Raw genomic sequence first — 21,003 nt, 5'->3', positions numbered from 1 at the left:
ATAACTGAAAGCAAACTCTAAATCTTTGGATTCTTTTTGGAGTACTTAACAAACATTAACCAGTTAATCTTTGCAACACTCATGAAGTAGTTAACCATTATCCCTGAATTTATAATATGGAGCAACAGAGGAAGCAAAGTTAAATGAACTGCTGGGACTAGCAGTCAGTAATTGACCCCAGTGTTGAGCCGTTGTACAGCACTGAAGAGCATCATGATACTTCAGCCATGCGAGTGCAACAGAAGCAGAAAAAAATTATTGAAAAGTGGGTTTTTTAAAATGCACAACTCACCCTTATTTATCATGTATGCCCTGGAGAGGTTAGAAAGGGATTGTCTTCTTGCTTTCTTCTCTGTTAACATCTTTAGTAAAATCATTATCTGTTTATTATGAGAGCATCTAACTCTAGGTGATTTGCTGTATTGCAATGTCTGGCGTCATGTTGGGACTTCTGTCTTAAACATCATCTACAATTTTCTGAAGGTCCTATTGATTCTAATAGGTTTGGGAGAATGGAAATATGGAAATACTAAAAAGCAGTGGGGCCAGTACAGGTGTTTGAAAACTGATTGATGTATGTGCCTTCACTGGGCTTTGGCCGAGTTTGATATGAGGCCATCTTCTTTGTCAGCTTTAAAGTACCGTGAATTAATATGCTGGATTTCTACACTTTTTGATGATGTTAGCAATCAAAATGAATTAGGCTCAAAGTCCAAACTCTGAAGTAACCCCATTTCCAAATTCACAAAATTTACTCAGCTATCCTGCCAGCCTGTTTTACAGTGCCTTGAGATCTTAAATATCTTTATATACCACAAAATACCTTTCTTTACATATGAGGAAATGGAGCAGACCTGTGTTAAACTAAGTTTAAACAAGTTTTCTGTTAAACAGAAAAGGCAGGACTGGGTTTATATCATTGAAGGAGCCATGGGAATTAGATGCTCAAGGTCTATGTATTTTAAATGTTTGGATTTTTAATCCTGTAGGATCTTATTAACCATTTTTTTTCCTTAGTTTTTAAAAAATATAACTTATTTTCTTGTCGTGCAGGTGTTTTGTAGAGAACATGTGCATTTTTAGTGGATTTTTTTTTCTTTTTTTAAAGAGAGAGAGAAATTAAAGAAGCAGTCTTGAGCCTTTTGTGTCTAGCCAAGGATTTGTTGGTTTTCAAAAAAGTCTTGGCTGAAATGTTCAAAGTTGCCTTGGGTGTAGGAGATCTGGTCATCCAAATCCCCTGGGATACTTCTAAAGTCCCGGCCTTTGTTGTTATGTATCAGTGTATAAACAAATCTCAGCCTTCTTGATGGCACACGGCGGACAAATCCAATGAGAATTTCTGCAGAAATGTCAGCAATGTTGCCAAGGTGTTGATAGACCAGTAGGGAGAGTAGTCTGTCATAAATCTCTATGTATTTACATAATTTGAATGCTCCTCTGGACCTGAATCCGTGTGATCTAAGCTGTTTGCACTTGATTTTAAGCATGCTTAGATGCTAGTCTTTGTTCTGAAGCTAGCCCTTGTTGTGCTCAGGTGATAATGTAGGACAGTCATCTCCCAGGGCCTTCCACATTATCTCCGGTGTTAGCTTAAGTTAGCAGTCCTCAGAAGATAGATTTACAGATTTACTCTTCTAGCAGACTTCACCTCCTGAGTCCGAAGCTGTTTGTAAAGCATTTTTCTTGATGTATATGCACAGCATTGTTTCAGCTTTCTAATCACTGACCAGCTGGCTTGTTAGTGAATAGAGCTGTGGGCCCCCTGCCATATTTCATGTGAGGTCTTGGCTGGGTGGCCAAGCAGGCAGCCTGCAGCCAGTGTCAAAGCAATTCAAGAGGTATTGGCACAGCAGTGTCCCCATTAATTTCTGCTTGTCACATGCTGTCATGCAAGTTACACCAGAGAGGAAATGACCGTTAAAAAAAAAAAAAAGTACGCTTGTGGCACTTGGTCCCCTCCAGACGTTATCCCCGAGGTTAAACAAGTGGATACAATTAGCTGCTATCCACAGACAGCTGCAGGGAAGGAGAAGCCGAGATCTGGGCCCCACAGCAACGTGTCTTTCCTGTTAGCGAGGAGTGTCAACTGTCAACATATGTCATATTTTTAACCCTTCCCAGAGTCTGAGTAGATTAAAAAGAGCTATTATGGCCAACAGCATCACGAAGGTGCTGGTAAATAGCTGCAGCGCTGACTGAGCAGCATGCTCCACCAAGGAAGGGGTCTTGCTTGTTGGTATATTCCTTGTGAGGACAGGTGTGGAGGAGAATCGGCTCATCCGTGGTTGATAATTTACTGTCTGTAGACTCTGGCAGGGAGTGAGACAGTGATTTCTGTGCAACTCCTCCCAGAAGCATAATGAAGTTGTTGAAGGGAGCCTCATCCAGCTTTCCGAATTTTCTGGGTAGACTAATTTCTCTGATTACATCAGGAGAGCTTTCAGAAAGATTGCCACAAGTGACAACACACTTAGGATGTCCCAAAATACAACTTGGGAATGCAGAAGCAAAGTCTGCAAAGAGGAAATGGCGATGTCCCAAGATGAGAGAAGTGTATACTAAGCATATTAGAAGCAATCAAAAATCTTGTTTAAAAACTGAAAGCATTAAATTCTACTGAGAGGTGATAAAGAGAGGAGAGTATGTACAGTGCTCCAGATAGATTGACTTCAGCCAACTGGAAGTCTGCTATTTAGCCCAGAAGGAATAGGCTCATAGCATCTGTTGCAAGAAAGCTGGCTTTTCTTGTTGCAAGTAGTTGAAATTATATGAAAGGTATTCTCCAAAATTCAAACTGCAATTCTGCCTGAGCTATCCAGCTTGTTCTGGTGTAGCACTTAGATACTAAATTTTGACTGAGGTCAGTCCCCAGACATGTGCCAGAAGAGTCCGAACTAATGCACACAAACTGCAGATGCTATTTCAAGTCATTTGTATTGGGCTTACCAATCAGGTGAGCCAGTAAAGAGTTTGGGGAATTTCTCGGTTTATTTTAGTTCTCATCACTTTTTCAGATGTTCTGAGGAATAAAAGAACAGAGTGGGTAAGAACTGTCAGACCATGATGCACTATGAGATATTACTGTATCCAATATAGTGTTATGAGAAGCTTGTAATAAAGTAATGTTAAAAGAAATTTCCCAGAAAACATTTGGGGATGTACAAAACTGTGATGATATCACCCAGAGACATGGGGAAAACTTCTGTTTGTTTACTTATCTAGGCTCAGATCTATAAATTCTGTTGAGATGTGCCTTTTATTCATTTTTCTACTGGATGCAAAGAGTAGAAAGGTTTGAACAGTAAAAAAAGTTGTTAATCATAAAAATACATTCACCTGCTGTAAAAAAATTCATGTCCAAGACAGGTCTTGGTAATAGTGTCACATTTGCCAATTTCTATCAAATCAATAAAAGAAAATTCCTTTCTGTTCTCATATAATTTGGATGTATTTTCTCTTTAAAATACCAGTATCCAAGTAGGAAACATGTGTCTCATTTGCATGCCTGGTAGTTCCACCTTGATGGGAATTTTTGGTACACTGAATCACTGACAGTAAGTAGGCCAACAGTTATGTAGGTTTCCTTTCAGTCCTGCAAGTTCTTCTCATCAAATATGAATAATAGCAGCTGACACATTAAAACTTGAAAGATCTGTATTGCAAACTGACTTCTCAGGTGTTGAGCTATAAAATGAAAAAAATGAAGTGGAAAGGCTTATAGCCACTAAAATTAATTTTGTTCTGTCTGAAATGAAATGCATTCATATGTGTATATATATACATGAGTGTGTATATATATATATATATATGTATCCCACAGATGTTAAGTACAAATTCCATATTGAATGTGGCTTTTAGTTCACAACTACTGAGATCAGTATGAAAATCTGGCAGTATTAAAATACTGATAAAACAGACATGTATTAAAATTGACATTTTTAAAGTCCTGTAAAATAAAAATCCAGGCCTCCATTTTAACGGAAGCCTCCAATGAGATTATACAAAACACTAAAATGTATACGTGCATGCATGTAGACAGACGTATACTTTTATGAGTAGGCATGTCTGCAGGGTTCTTCGTCATAAAAATTTTGTAATCCAGAAGTACTTGTTTGAACTGTGCTTTCTTTCTTATAGAAATGGTCTAAAATAGATTAGAAAGAGATATTATCAGAATATATTTTTAAATGTCTGTTAATCAACTCTGTTTTAAAGTATCTTTGATATGATTAAGATAATGTTACAATTGAAAAATAATTATGCAAATATTTACCTCATATTTTAAAATAAATTTAACTGGGATTTAATTTTCAACAAATTGTTTACTTTTAGGGTAGCAGTGTACTAAACACATTATTAGATCAATTCATTGCATGAACTTAGCAGGTATTAGTTCCCTTTTGCTATTCATACAGTAAATGAATTTGCTGTATTTTTCTTTCTGCACAGCATTTTATTCTGTGAACAGAAAATGAACATTTTATCTTGTAAAGTAGATGAATAAGACTAAGTGAACAGGTCATTTGGATTTATTTGTCTCTATCTGACAATGAACATACTAAAATTGAATATGCTTTGAAGTTCACAGTACTATCTAGTTAATTGGCAGGAATATCACAGTAGTCTTGTCTTCTGAGGGACGACCTTTCCTATGTGAGTACTTCCATGGAAAGCAATAGGACTTCTCCAAGATAAAGTGTAACCCAGTCTAAGGATAAGTAGGAGATCTATACCCTGGGTTGAATATATTCAGGTGGATCATGGATGACTCTTGAGAGTCTATAATGTGGTTAGGTGAAGGCAAAGAGCTGTGCCTCCTCCTTCCCTTTCTGAATGCCCAGCAGGGAGACTGATCAGACTAGTTTTCTCCTGAGAGGAGAGATAAGGGAAAGGGCGCAAAGGCAGGGATCTGTGTCCCAGCCACTGCACCAGCTGCATGGAGAAGAGCATCCTGCAGCCCCACAGGCCATGACAAATTGCTTCACTGCCCCCACCATTGCAGTCACAGCGTTCTAGGTAGGCTGGTGTGATGGGTTGCCACACCAGAGTAAGGACAAAATTTAAAAAAGAAAATCACTGCATTTAACAGGGAGTCACTAAATTATTACTAATGCCTTTGGGATTCAGTGTAACAACATTAATCATGTCTTTTGCTATTCATGTATCTGTACTGTGTAATTCCTCAGGAATGCCATTGTTTTTTTGGCATTAATTAATGTTGACTGTTTGTTACAAAGTATAACCATAGAAGTGCTGTAATTATTCAGCTTCAAAAATAGGCCCCAGAGAATGTGAGAACTCTTTAAACTTTCATTCCAGCGTGTTTAAAAAACATCCTTTAAAATGAAAGCAATTTGGTGGTTGGGGGTTCTGTATAATCCTGTACTATACAAAGGAGGCCTCATCCTGCTGCTCCTCTGCTCAGAGAAGGTTTTGCTGTTCAGTGAGAGGCATTGAGCCTTTTCATCAAACTAGCCTGGCTGATTCATTACACTTTGCTGTCTAAAACTCGTCCCCTTTGTTTACACTTGCAGTTGTATCTTATGCAAACACTCCTACAGGAAATGTTCAGGATGAGTATCCCAACACCTGCCGTCCAAAATGGGGACATTCCATTCTGCTCTGCAAAAATACAAAAATGAGATACAAATAAATAGAATCTCTGGGTGAAAGATGCAGGTTGTTGTGCAGGTGCGTGAGATACTCCGCAAAGGAGCAAGAGAACTGTTAGGAGATCCCAAAGGGTTGTGGTGTTTTACCAAATGTTAGCACAGAAATTGCACCGGAAAATGAAAATAGGCTGGGAAAAAAATTAAATAAGACTGTGCTTTAGGGTCTGTCTGTAGTTGACAAGGATCTGTACCATGTTGCTCTTATTTGGTAGTATGACCAAATATATTTATGGGCTTTTACAGACTTACTTTCTCTGGTCTTGGGAACTCATGTTGCTATGACTAAGGTTAATCTGGATAAATGCTTTTTCTTTCTTTACATACTAGTCAACAAGGAGGAAATGTGATCTTCACATAATGAGTAGCCATTCATATCTGTACGTTACCTATGCATGTGTTCTCTGAAGACATACTATTCTTGATGTTTTCTGTCAGTTGCATAGCCCTGTGTCCCCCTTCACAAAGACAAAATCGAGCATCTATAGCTTCACCACTGTGGTGGGTTAGCCTTGGCCAACAGCCCAAATCCCACCCAGCCACTCATTACTCCCCCCCAGCCTTAGTGGGATGGGAGCATAAAAGAAAAAGAGCAGGAATGAGAAAACTTGTGGGCTGAGACGAGACAGGTAGATTGCTTACCAGTTGCCATCATGGGCAAAACAGACTTGCTTTGGTCTTAGTTTAGTGCTGATTAAAGTATTTAACCACTAATTCAGATAAGTGGGAAACAAAAAGGCAAACAGTAAAACAACACTGTAAAACAGAACCTTCCCCCACCTGTTTCCAGGCCCCATATCACTCCTGATCCCTCTCCTGCCCCGAGTGCTGCAGCAGGGTGGGGTGTAGGGGCTTGCGGTCAGTCCCTAACAGCTCCTTCTGCTGCTCCTTCCTCCTTTTCACCTCCTTTCACCTTCCTCCTCACACTTTTCACCTGCTCCAGCGTGGGCCCTCTCCGTGGGCTACGTTTCCTTGAGGAATATCCACCTGCTCCAACACGGGTCCTCCGAGGGCTGCTGCTGTGCCGTGGAGCACTTCCTCCTCTTCCTCTCACCTTGGTGTTCCCTCTGTTGTTCTTCGCTGTTTTGTTCCCTCCTCCTCTCTCCCCCCAGCCCTTTCTGCCCTTTTTAAAATAATTTTTCCCAGAGACACCCCCAGCGTGGCTGAGGGGCTCAGCGGAGCCCTGTGGTGAGGCCACTGGAGGCGGCTTTGTCCAGCATGAGGCAGCCCCTGGCCTCTCCTCACAGAGGCCAGCCCCTGCTACTTTGACACCTGCACCCAAAACAACTACGCGCTTTTAGTTTCCTTTGAGTAGATACTTGAATTATTTGGTCAACAGCCACGCCATCGTCCTCTTTTGGTTTAGGCAGGCAGAGCAAGGGCATCTCATGCAATTTAAGACAAAAGGTACTTAAGCTGAGAGCTGTCGGCTGTAAATTCTTGCACGTTAGACCCTTTTTTTCAGCAAGGAACCCATGAAGAGGTTTAAAATGTAGCAAGTCAAACTGCCCCAGCTTAAAAAAAAGCTGCAAAACCAAAAAGTGATGAAGATCCAACCCAGCAAAAAGGCAAATAGCTTCTAAAAGACAGTCTTCTGGAGGACAATCTGCTCCAGACTTAGGAGGTTATTTTCTTTTTTACCCCACACCAGTGCTCCAGATCTGTAGTTGCCACTATGCCTTTGACTGTGTGCTGTAGCCCAAACAGCATTTTGGGTGCTGCAGGTTGGGTGTTTTCAAGTTTGCCTGTGAGAGTTTCCTTACTACTCTCTGTGGTATATTTGGCCTAATAATGAAAAGAGGTAAAGATTATTTTGTTGTGTGAGTTCCCTGGAGACTCAATCTGGCCTTGGACAACAAGTTAACATGGGCAAGTGACACATATTATTACCTGGACATCAAGGTGGTGTGATTCTTAAAGGATCAGAGTGGTTGGAAGGGACTTATGGATCAGAAGATGCAGAAAGCATAAGATCTAGAGAGGATAGGACAAGGAGGGGACAAAGTCTGTAGGAAATCAAGCCTTCCTGCTCCTCCAGCCAATGAGTCATGGGAAAGGAAAGCTGTGAAGTCCACCTCTGGCAGAGGGAGCAGCAGCAGCTGCTCAGCCTAACCCATGCCTGTCCCCACCCTCACTAGCACCAGGAGCTGACTGTGACCATAAATACACATATTTCTCTGTATTATTGAGACATGATATAATATGGCACTACTTGCAAAATTCATCGTAATTTAGTCCTAATATTCAATACATATCAAACTGAGGAATGCCATCACCAATGCCAAGTATGGTGGAACATGCAAAAGATGCTGTATTTCCATTGCAAATTTTGCTTCTGTTCCCATTATGAAGTTTTTACAAAACTGAAGCTACATTTTTGCCTTTAAGAAAAGTGTATTTGTTCATTGCATCCCAAAATAGCTCAGTTTTCTGCTGAGTTACGGATAAATGTTTTAGGTTTCATAGACTGCGTTGAAAATGCAGCCTGAAATGGGAAAAAACATTTTAAGGCCGTGATTATCTGAAAGCAATCGCAGTGGAATAATGTATGTATCTTCAACTCAGGCAACAGCCATTGGAGGGTTTGTGATATTCTAATTATGGTAGAAATCTCTAATCTGAAATAACAGAAACTGGTGTCTGTTTGCAAATGTACATTATCCAAAGAATGTCTGACAGAAGTTAGAGCATGACTAGAAGTTAGAGCTTGGTCCTCAAATCTGCTAAGGAATGAATCTTCTTGTTCGTCAAGTAGAATTTATCATTTTTCAATTAACATTTGAAATATGATTTGAACTGCAATTCCAAAGTATTATGGTATGCCTAGGTACCAGAGAAAGTTTTTCAGACATTCAGACATTCAACAGCAGACATTCAACAGACTAATCCTTGATGCATGTGAAGACTCTCTTGTTGTTTCTGGATTTTGGTAATTGGGATAATGCTGGATAATCATCACCAATAAAAAATGGATGTGTTTCCATCAAATTAGTGGAATTATCCTGATTTATTTAGGTAGTGATATGTCTTGTGCATGTTTACAGCCATTATCCAATAGGCTAGCAAAGGTTAGCATCTTGTGAAGTTAGTTACAGTATCAAAAAAACCCACATAGCCAAGACTGAGTTAGATATTTCTTGCAGGTAGTTGACTAAGAGTATGAAGTAATTTCCAAACCTGAGGCCTAATGGATTCTAGACGAAGCTTATGGACAGCACAAAGTTAATGATTCATTATGGATAAAAAAGTTTTTCCCTTTTGTTCATAATTTGTTAATACTCTTTTTAATAAATAATTTATGCAAACAAATGTCAAATTCTGAGATGCACAATTTGATATTATGCTTTTAAAGCACATAATAATTAGACCTTCTCGTGTGATTTGTTTTTCTGCTCTTAGCTGAGAATTTAATAACAGGAGAATAATGAATCGCAAATAGCAAATGGTCTTTTTACATCAAAATGCCCTTCTTTGCACATGTGAATCTTTGGGCTGTTCCTCTATGATAGTTGTGAAATGAAATTTGTTCCTATGTATAATATTGAGTAACAAGGGATATCAAAAGAGCATAATCAACTATCCAGAATGAATAATAGAGAATAGCTTATATGGACTAAATCTGAATTTCCCAGAAGAGGAAATATAGCACTTTTTTCCCCAATTTTTGTTCTTCGTTTTTATACCTTCTTAATTTCAACTTTCCTGATCCACTTTTCTGCTGCACATCCCCTTTGGTGTGTGTGAACAGAGCTTCAATAAATGATATTCATCTTTCGAGTCCTGTGGGAGAAGAGAAAGAGATATGAGTTTCCATTTTCAAATATTTTCTTTTTTTTTTTCCACATGCTTGGATGAAAACTCTGAATTTAGAAACTGAAGACATTGCTTGCAACTTGCAACTAGCAGAGCAGAACTGCATCCACTGAGCTTGAGGAGGAAATATGAAACAAAAACAGCATGAGTCGTAGGAAAAAAAAATCTTGATATGTTTGGTAACTGCAGGAATGAGTTTACATTCTTGACAAATGAATAAGATCAAGAAATGTCACCAAAAAAAAGGGGCTTGCCAGGGTCTAATGACTAATCCTTAAGTTCTTTCTTTTTTTTTTTTTTTTTTTCTGGTAATATGTCTACCTAGAATAAAATATTTAGACCCGAATTCATTATGTACATACTTAAGATAACCACATGCTTAAATATCCTTAGCATGTACTTAGGTACCTCTTCAAGACTGATCCAAAGACTGTGGGATTTAATTAAAATTAAAATAGAACAGTATGACCTGATATAACATGTATTAATTCTACCGATGCCTAAAACCTGTATGGCTGTAGTCCTAGCTCTTCCACATATTTCTGAATTGCAAAGGGAAATCATATGAATTTGAGAGGATTCAATACCTTTTGTGCATTTGTTTTAGAGGAGCAAACCCTATTGTGCTAGTTATCAAAATGATCAGATCTCTGTTTTATCTGGGGAAGCCAAGGGAGCAAAAGGCATCAGACAGCAGGGAATGGAGAGCTCAGTTTACCACCATCCTTCAGAGGTGATTATAATTAATTAAATGTTGCTACAGCTTCCATAGTTTCATGGTAGCGTCTCCATCATCTGGATCTTCAAATCAAAACTCATCTCTGTATCAACAGTCCACTGTTACAATGTTTGGCAGAAAGAGGCTGTATATAGAAATGGTTGTGTTTTATCAGAGGTCAGATTAGAACTTTCAGCTTTAATATTTATGCGTTTTACAATACTTTCTGTAGAGATGATCGGGAGACATTACATGAAAGTAATAATTTTGTATTAAATTATATAGCAGTGCCAAATTGTATCTTAAAAATAAATCTGGCTAAAGAAATATTATGAAGTTGAGTATTCTGAGTTCTTTTTAAATCCATTTGCAGATAGCATTCCTTTTAATAGTGTGCTTTGAGTATTTTCTTGAAAACGTGTAAGGTTTTTTCTGTTCCTATGATATGGTCATTAGAGGAGTCCATAGAAAGAACAAAAGTGCTGACTTCAGTTCATCCTTCTTCCCTTTTCTCATGTTTCATGCCACCCACCTTTTCAAGATAATTTTGATTGCTAGTAACAGGATTGGCAGACAGCCTACTGCGTGGCTTATGGAAAGCACATATGTCACCAGTAAACACAGGACTGAGTTTCATGAACTCAAGTCAAGTGCACAAGGAAAATAAACATTTTCTTTATCCCTTTTGATTTTTTACTTCTTGCAACATCCCCTTGTAACTGTCTGGCTTGCAAATACAATTTTCAAGTTGACAGTATCCTTCTAATTTGGAATTCTGGGGATTTCTAGTATTTAGCTTTGAGTCTGTTGGTTCATTCCTTTCACGTTACTAAGATTAATGTGAAATCATGAGTACAGAATAAATAGGTCCTTCAGCTGTGGAAATGTAATAAAAAATTGCATCACTATAATACAATAGAAAGCCAAATGAGAATAGTTACTTATGATTATTACACTGATTTAGTGCTAAACTTTGATCCAAAGGTAATTTCTGTCCTTTTCAGTACATTCTATAGAGCAGGTTTTACTAAGTGAACTTTTTCCCCCTCTATAACATTAAATTGTGACAAAACTGTCATTTAATTAGCTTTTCGGTTTGAAACAGATCCTGTGCCTATTGAAGTGAATGATAAGATTTCACTTCACCGGGGCAGGACAAAGCAGACACTTGTCAGATGCAAAAACCATAAGCTGCAATGTATTTTTCTTACTTGGACAGCATTCTTTCAAAGTTGTCCTGGGTTTTACAGACATGCTTTTGCTATTTAAGTGTGTTGACCAGCCTTTATACTTCTATCAATGAACCTCAACTAATTCAACTAGAAACAATACATTAACTTGATAAGTACACCTGTTCAAGTCAACTGGTTCTAGCAACATCCTGTGTGTTTTATATTAATAGGTGGTTTTATCTTCTGTGTACATATTCAGGTCAATACTTACTTAAATTAGTTTTGCAGATTATGGCAGGGAGTTTACTTGTTTGCCTTGTCTTGATAATTGCATATTGATTTCTTACTTATATTTAGGATATGATGCTTCAGCTGTTTCGGGGACTGGATTTTCTGCATTCACATCGTGTGGTGCATCGGGACCTGAAACCCCAAAATATCCTTGTAACCAGCAGCGGGCAGATAAAGTTAGCTGACTTTGGCCTTGCACGAATCTACAGTTTTCAGATGGCTCTTACCTCAGTGGTAAGTTTCTGGAGGCTTTTGTTTTTCTTTTAATGCAGCAGTATGCCTTAGTCTCTGTGGTCCTGTATTATAACTCTGCTTCTAAAACCATCTCTTCTAAGTTACTTGAGTCTGTAAAAACTATTGCTTTCCAACCCGGACTGACGTTGTTGTGGTTACTTTGTAAAAGTAATCGATTACTGATTACTAGTTCTAAATTAAATCATGACTGATTACTGAAGGATAGGTATGCACTAGTTTTCTGAAACCCCTAGTTCTCTGGGTCTTGCTTCTGTTGTGATGTTGGCTAGTTTTGCACACTAAACTGTAAACAGAGGGTGAAAAGTTAGCTATTTTATTTGCTGATGCTCATGTAGTCTTGCCTGAAAAAATATACAGATACTTTTGAAAATGCCACACTGACATGCCTCTGATTTTCCATCTCTGTGATTATGGATTCAATGCTTGGTCCCATATGCTAGCAAATGATTCCAAATAGAACTGTTCCTGGAGGCGGCTCAACTGGACCTGGCAGCCAAAATCACAGCCATTCCCCAAGCCAGCTGTTAAAGAGCACCTCCAGTATCTCTAGGTCCCCTGACACTGTTGCCTCTCTCCCAGGAGCTCTCCAGGTTGTCCTTGGCTCAGACCAGAGCTCAGTCCCGGAAGGTCTGGCCTTCTCCTGCATTAATGCTGGTAGGAAAACTCTGCCAGCTCCTTGCTTTTTGACCCCATTTCCACACTTATTGGCCCTGCCTCCGGAACCAGCTGCTGTTAGCTTGGCACAGTACATCTGAGGTGTATTGAAGAGTAATGATGCTGCACACAGGTTGGGTGTCATTTGGTTTTGTTACTTGGTCATTATTATTTTTCTTTCCATTTTCTGAGTATCAAAACTGCCATGGCAGTATCGCTTGTGCTAAAGACAGGAAAGGAAGTACTGCTGAGAAAGGAAACTGAAAGGAGTCCACTTTGCATTTTACGTTGTACCGTAGAAATTAGCCTGGCTCACATTGGTAAAAAGCAATCCATTGTTATTATTAGTTACTGTAAGAGTCTCATCACTGCTCTGTGAAGTAACAATGACATCCTGGGTTCTGGCTTCAGCATGACCGAAGGAAGGAAGCAACAGAAAACAGTATCAACATCTTGCTAAACATAGGAAAGTATTCTCTTCACATAAAGCATATGTAAACCTGTGTTTTAGGGTTGGGTTTTTTCATTGCCTGTAAGATGTAGCCTAATCCAAAGCTGAAAGAATCTCTCAGCTGAGGTCAGTGAAGATTGATCATGTTGTAACTCAAAACAGACCTTTGAGGAAAAGGAGAGAAGGGTTGTTCCTGAATTGCTGTAATTTTTCATTTCCTGGTAGTCAGTCAGAAGCAGTAATAGCTTCAATGATTATTTCTATTGATCCATAAAATTCTTTAATCTAAAACTGTGGAGTTCTCTAAGGCTGCCAGCAGGGTGTTTTGGAACAGGTCTGCATAACATGAGGAAAAAGCATCTACAAAACCGTGGAGACATTTGTCCATGATCATGTAGCCTGCATAGGGTCAAAGGTGTGTCAAAAGACTCAGAAATACAGTGCTGATATATACTGATATATTTACTAAGGCAAAACCAGACTAAGGCCAGCTTGTATGAGAACATTGCCAGAATTCCTATGTGAAAGATGCACATATGCTCAAGTACCTAACACTTGGGTGCTAGAAATGATGTTTCAAAACCCGCTCACTAGCACCCTTAGCACTGCTGTGAACAAGAGTTCTTTAGGCTGAGGTCGTCCACATGCAAGTTAGCACTGTGTTACCACAATCATGCAGTTATCATTGCAGATATGCTACAGAGTATTAAAATTGTTCAGCCACCAAGGCCAAATAAAGTGTATGGATGTAGGCCTGGATGCCTGGATAATGGCTTTCGCACCAAGAACTTACTCTACTATTATTTTCTTATTTATAAATAAAGGCTATGAGCAAAATCAGTGTGCCGATACAATTTTCATGCTGACAGCAGGCCTAAGAAAAATAATGATGTCTTTTTAAGTTAAAAATGTATTATTTTTGAACACCTAGTGCTTAACACCTTCAAAATCAACTGTTGTATATGTGTGTAGTAACCAAAGGGGACCCGTACTTGCAACGTGATAATGTACTGTGGTTTGAAATGTCAGTCTTCATTGCTCTTACAGAATGAGTAGTGGTTAGAAACTTACTAAATGTGTAGTAGCTGACCCAGTTAGGCCATGAGTTTTCCTTTTCTTAATGCAACTTTTATCTTTGGCTAGCTGCTTTGGTGTGCTGATGCTTTTTTTTTCTTTCTTTCCTTTTTCCTCCCTTAAAATGCAATACAGATTTTTTTTAATAGTAATAATAATAAAGTCTTCTGTTTTTGAAACATAAAGCAAAAGATATTCTTGACTTTATTGTTCCCCAAATGAAATCCAAATTGGAGCTCCTTGCCAGGCAGTGAGTAAATTTCAGCAGGATCAGATTTGTTTTGAAGTGTTTGCAGAAAAAACATTGCCTTATAAAAGAGAGCACATATCTAAACATATGTCAATTAATAAAAACTCCTAGCTTGCATGGATTTTCTGTGGAGTTTTATTGAAATACGATAGCGCAGACAGCCCAATGAGAAAAGGTGCATTGCATGTGCTATCACTGTGATCAATAGAAGGGTTCTGCAGCATTTCCTTCAGAAGAGAAGCTTACTGCAAGATAAACTACAAGAAACATCTTTTGAAGTATCAGATCATTCCCAAGATGCATCCTCATTCTTTGCTCACAAAGAAACTCTTCAGATGAGACAAAAAGAGCTTGCCATGAAAGTAATCCAGTAAAAACTGATCCAGCCCTGGTACTCTGGATGCTGCAAGTGGTAACTTCAAAGCAGTCTCCCTCTGACAGCCAGTTATTTCTACAATACTGCCGAATCCTTCTGGCAGACCAGTCGTCTGGTCGTGCTGCTCTCATTTAAAGAGACCTCTTGGTACTTCCTTCAGTGAATGAATAAAAGATTCAAACTAATGTTACACATGCTTGGGGGGGGCAGGGTGGAGATCACTGCTCCCAGCTGTGGTCAGACTGAGAACTGATACAGGTCTGAAATAACAGCTTCTAGAGAAAGAATGAGGTCGGGGCAGGAGGGGGGGGCTCAGAGGGTGGATAACAGAGCACGCTTTCGGTTTCGTCCAAAGTTAGGCTCCTTTTCAAGCACTGGTCTTGGCCCTTGGGGAAATTTTGAATAGGCTTTGTGATAACAGAGAAGCTTCACAGGAAAGAAGAAGTGGATTGATGTGACTGCGAAATGTTAGAGTCTGATAGCAAAAGCTAATGAACTATCACTTTTTTTACTGGTCCAGAAAAATGGGCGCTTGGTTTTAACTTTCTCTCAACAAAGGAACAAGTGGCTGTCTTGAAAATTTGAAGTTACATCATGAAGGAGAAATAAACCATTTCTCTATTTTGTGTTGACTTCTAACTGCCTTAAAGAAAGGAAATGAAGCTGACTTGAGGCACAGCAGAATGCGGAGATAAGTGCACGCAGTCATGATCACAGCATCTAGGTGGAGCTGAGGATGTCCAGCCTTGAAATCGTGATGTGCCTTAAAGGACCTGAGTGAAACTGGCAAAACGTTAGTAACACATTCATAATACTTTCTTTGAAAACATGTGTGCTTTACCTTAGATGGCAGCAATACTGATGGTTTTTTCCCATGAAATGCAAACAAAATTGCTTTATGTCTTCCTTTTAAAAAAACAACAACTTGTTTTCAGATTTACTGAACGTCAGAAGGGAATCACAACACTTTCTCTGCTGATGCCCTAAATTGTTGAATACTAAGCTCAGCTAAATTGACAATTAAAAAGAGAAAACACAAAAAATCCCGCAGTTACTGTCAGTGAATAATTTTAGATTACGCTAGCATTTTATTTGAGTGTTTCTTCAGGATAAAAACTTTCCATCCATTTCCTGGCAGTCACTTCAGCACAAATGGTTTACATGTCACATCATGCAGGAACTTGGATTTCATTTTGTTGGTATAGTAGCAAGGGAGCATAAAATAATATTCACTAACTGGGCTTACTTTGTAAAAATAAATGTATAAATTAGTTACAGCAACAAAAACAACAACAAAAAAGATAGAAAAAAAGCTCTTCCAAAAAGGAATGAGTGCTTTCCTGTTTTCTGCCCACTGTTGCATTGTAAGATACTAATAAATGCCACCTGTTAGTAAATAATGTGAATGTAAACTCTCATCTGAGCTAATATGATAGTTAAGAGCTTGAAAACAGCATGAAGAAGTTTCTTTTGCTCTGGTTCATTTTTTTCTTTTTTCTTTTTTTTTCCCAGCTACTTTTTTATGGTACTATGCTTCCCAAAACCCAAATATTTATGTGTATGTAATATAGCCTGCATAGTCCATTCATCTGCTGGCTATGTTCCAGCAAACCTGAAGTCTGTTTTGATACAACTTTAACCTGAGATGCATTGGGTTAATGCCTTCATTGGGCCTGATTCAGCAATCCCTTTAAAACTCACAGTTAGCATCAAACAGAGGAGTAGAGCTATGGGAATTAATTAAGGACCAGCTTCTGGTAAATCAGAGGCAAAATCTGGGATGTGTTAAAGAGTGCCCTAATGGAATCAGTACAGTGACATTAGGCTTCATCTCATACAGAATTTGTTAAGAATATAAGTCTTCCTCCCTCAGACAGGTGGAATTGACTGCTTTGGTATGCACTGGGCCTTCACTGGTATGAGGAAGCACATCACCTTAGATCTGAGCCCCAGTCTTTAGTTCTTTCCTCATGGCACATTGCTCCAGTCCACCCAAATGTCCCTGAAAAGGAAAATGAGTCACAGCCCGCCAGCCAGAGGATCAAAATATGTGTTGTTGAGCTTGTGAGTGCTGCTGAAAGGTTGTGGTTATTTAGGAATGCACTACGATCAAATTGGTTGGCTTATTTAAGGAAAATCTGTCTTCCCTACTAATACAGAGCACTGCATAAAATGTCCATGTATCTGGCTTTGTGAAGAAATGAGTGGATTTCTCTGATATTTTAACATCTGGATAACTGAAGGAAGCTTTATTGCATCCTCCCAAACACCCTATAGGAAAGTTATTTCCATCACATAAAATGAGTCATTTATCTCCGGAGCCATCTTAAGAACAAAAATCATTATCGGCACATTGACAATAAAGTCTGCAGCTGACTGAAAACGTTTCAGTATATACTTACGTTGACTTCACTCAGATCAGACGTTCACTTAGAGAGCTCAGATTTATGTGAAAATAACAATGAACAGACAGATTCCTTAATGTAACAATATTATCAAAGGCAAATACAGAAATATAGGTGGACAAAGTTAGGAGATTAGAATAGAACTTGCTTTTGTTCAATGGAATAATGATGATGTAGGGTCGTTTTGAAAACTTACTAGTCTCACTTGTCTAGAAGAGCGCTCATAGTGAGACAGAGGATTTATGGTAAGGCTGTTATTTTTAGAAACACATCCTAGAGATACTATTCTAAGGATGCCATTTCATAGTCAGCATAAGTAGATGCAACAATTCTACAGCTGCAGAAAGAATGGTCCTGCTTTTGGCTATACGATTCCATCCCTTCCCTTGCATCTGCCTTTGTGGTCGTGCACTTGCAGTGTGACTGAAAATGAGCCCCATAAACAAGAGTTACTCATTTTCAGTTGGATTAGGGGATGCAAATCACTGCACGGCCACGTGAGTGACAGCACTGACACAGGGCAGCGTGAGCAGAAGGACGGGGTCATCCACTCCATAGATACCACAGTCTTAGATTTGTTGGAGTCAGTTATGAAACCACATCTGAAGTCTTCAGCTGAGGACTCAAATAACTAAACTAACTCAAAGGCGGAAATGTTTTTCAAAACCTCACAATTCACGCTGACTTACCCTGTTTTGAAGATGTTAGATGAACCAGTTACTGGTTCATTTAAGGCTCTTATGGTAACTGACTCTAAGAAAACTTCTAAGGGTATCTCTGTCGACGTTTGAAGTATTTTTTACCCCCAGGTGCCAAGGCCTGAGTTCAGGGCTCTATGCTGTTCCTCCACAGCTGATGCCACAGCTCACCCTTGAGACCTGCTAGGAATGCAGGGAATGCAATCCTCTGCTCTGATTCAGGCCCAGGTTTATCATGAACCATAAAAAGCCTATCTTTTAATCTTTCAAAGAAAGTAAATTATTTTACAGTAAACAATTAAATTGGCTCCACATGAGAATGCCTCCTGTGCCAAAAAGCTTCTTTACAGAGCTGCAACATTAGAATACATCTCATGTGATTACAGAGTTTGTCCACACTGAGCTGAGCACGTTTTGTGGCCCAGCGGCTGCACCAGTGCAACCTTGCAGAATAAATGTGATGGCGGGAAAAAAAATAAATAATAATAATAAAATTAATAAAAAATAAAAGGAGAAATGGTAGAATTCCTAGCACAATTCATATCAGAACAAAGGAGGTTTCTGCTGGGCTGCTGGAGCAAAGGTTTACTGTGCTCATTAACAAAGGATAATGTCCGACAGAGGATGCTTAGGAAGGAGAGTAAGAGTAAGTAACCAGCTTCCAGCAATCAGAAATGTAGCATTTTCCAGTGCTGGATATTCACTCTCAATGATTGTCTTTAATAATTGCTAAAGTACCCATCTTCTGTGATGTCATCTAATTCATTTTTGAACTTCTATTACTGGCTGCAGTTAACTTCTACACAGTAAGAAAAGCTGTTTATTTTGATATTTTATCATCTGATGCCTGATAATTTTACTTAGGTTCCTCTTAATTCTGCTTTTGTGAGGCATTCCCTTGCTACTTTGGGGTGAAATTTGGCTTTATTTTGCATCAGTGCAGTTCCCTTAGTGCAAGAAAACAAGTATTCAGTGTGAATAGGCCTTCAGATGTTGATGTGAAGGTAAAATTAAATGTTTTTTTCTCTTCTTGTCTCTTTTTTTTTTCTATTTTTTTTTTCACTTAACAAGATTCTGTAGATATTGTTAGTAACAATGCTGACTTAAAGCATGCATTTTCTGCAGAGAAGGACCCGGGAGTCCTGGAGGACAGCAGGCTGACCACAAGTCAGCAATGTGCCCTTGTGGCCAAGAAGGCCACAGGTATCCTGGGCTGCATTGGGAAGTGCTGCCAGCAGGTCAAGGGAGGTGATCCTCCCCCTCTACTCAGCCCTGGTGAGGCCACACCTGGAGCATTGTGTCCAGTTCTGGGCTCCCCAGTACGAGAGGGACATCAAACTACTGGAGCGAGTCCAGAGGAGGGCTACGAAGATGATGAGAGGACTGGAGCACCTGTCATACGAGGACAGGCTGAGAGAGCTGGGCCTGTTTAGCCTGGAAAAGAGATCTTATCAATGTGTATAAATAACTTCAGGAAGGGTGTCAAGAGGATGGGGTCAGACTCTTTTCAGTGGAGTCTGGCAGCAGGACAAGAGGCAACCGGCACAAACCGAAACACAGGAACTTCTGGCTGAATATGAGGGGGCACTTCTTTACTGTGAGGGTGACAGAGCACTGGCACAGGGTGCCCAAAGAAGCCGTGGGGTCTCCTTCTCTGGAGATACTCAAAACCCACCTGGATGCCATCCCATGGAACGTGTGCTAGGTGATCCTGCTTGGCAGGGCTTGGACCAGGTGACCTCCAGAGGTCCCTTCCAACCTCAGCCATTCTGCAATTCTGTGATTCTCTATATTATAAAAGAGCATCCTGCTATTGTCGAACTTGACTTCTGTTTTCAGACACAAAAATATGTGGTGCATTTCCCCCACCCAGTGATTTACATCTTCTTTGTACTATTTTTCTGTTGATTTAAGCGGGTCTGTTTTTACATCTACTCCCAGAGATAATTGAGTGGGTTGGATTGTAAAAACAATTTGATTGTTTGACAAGGTCTCTCCCTGTGTATTTACAAAACTGTTCCCACATAATTTCAAACCATCCTGAAACACTAAAACGCAGCCTCAGGTTATGCTCTTATCAGAGCACACAGGGTTAGCAGGCATGGGCCTGTCGGATACTTGAATGTGAGATGGCTGAAGGAAGAGGAGCAGAGAAAATAGCATACTCCCCTTCGAGCGTGTGCTATTCCAGAGTGAAGGCAGGCGTCTGTGCACTGCTGATGGAAATGCTCCTAGGGCTTTACATCTAATAAAAATGAGTCGCTGACATGTTTTGCAGGGAAATATCCATAAATTTTCTCTGTACACTGCCCAAAGTCCTGCTATAGAAGTTATTTCTAATTGAAAATTCCTTTGCACAGGTACACCAGAGGAAATTTTCCCTTAGCCTAACAGTATTTAGCACTTGTCCAGTGTCACTGGTGTGGAATTCTAGAGCTCAAAATCAGAAGAGACATGAAATCATCCAGTCTTTTTCTGAGTCAGGCAAGATTGTTCTCTGTTATGTCATTTCTAATGTTTTGCCCATGTTAACTTTAAATGTGCCAAGAAATAGGGATTCCATCACTTCCCATGGGAGCCTGTTCCAAAACCTCTATATAATCACTCTCAGAAAGTTTCCTTGATGTCCAGCCTTCAATTTCCCATTCTTAATTTAACTCCATTATATTCTTTGTTATTGTATGCTGAATGGTAGCAGATGTCCAAAGCCTTGTATTTGGCTTCCTGCATTAGAGAAATCAATTACATATTGCTGTATACATTATTCCCCACAAAAAGTGAAAAGATAACTCACTTGCTAAACTGTATAATAGTCCTAGCTTATCCAGATTTCAGTAGAGTATAGGGCACCAGTTAATTAATCTGAATTTTCTCTAGACTTACTATCTTTTAGAATCAAGTGGATAAATGCAGAGGAAAATATGTTACACTAAAAGAATTGTGAGCTAGAAGGTGATCTACCCCTTCTAACTGAAGGTGGTCAGCTTTGGGATCTAACAATAGCTTAGTAAGGAGCAACAAGGATCACAGGCAGCCTGTGAGTCACTGGTCTGATGCATGAAAAGAGCAAATGGAAATTTAGACTGTTACATGTAGGGTGCTTTATTACAGATGAGAAAATACTGATGCTACAACACAAATTACTTGAACAGACCTCGTCAAGAATACTGTGTGCTG

At 39.3% G+C, this 21,003-nt stretch overlaps 1 protein-coding gene across 2 annotated transcripts in view; it reads left to right on the top strand.

Moving 5' to 3' along the window:
* The window catches only part of CDK6 (cyclin dependent kinase 6), a 142,620-nt gene that overhangs the window by 44,238 nt on the left and 77,379 nt on the right, over positions 1–21,003 (top strand). For both annotated transcript variants that reach the window (XM_080582567.1, XM_080582568.1), the window contains exon 4: positions 11,730–11,897. In XM_080582567.1, coding sequence (XP_080438693.1) covers positions 11,730–11,897 — 168 coding nt within the window. The remainder of the gene's footprint in view (positions 1–11,729; positions 11,898–21,003) is intronic.

The sequence above is a fragment of the Anser brachyrhynchus genome (assembly GCF_964034855.1).
Source record: "Anser brachyrhynchus genome assembly, chromosome: 2".
Taxonomy (NCBI): Eukaryota; Metazoa; Chordata; class Aves; order Anseriformes; family Anatidae; genus Anser; species Anser brachyrhynchus.
This window is presented reverse-complemented; position numbering and strand designations above follow the sequence as displayed.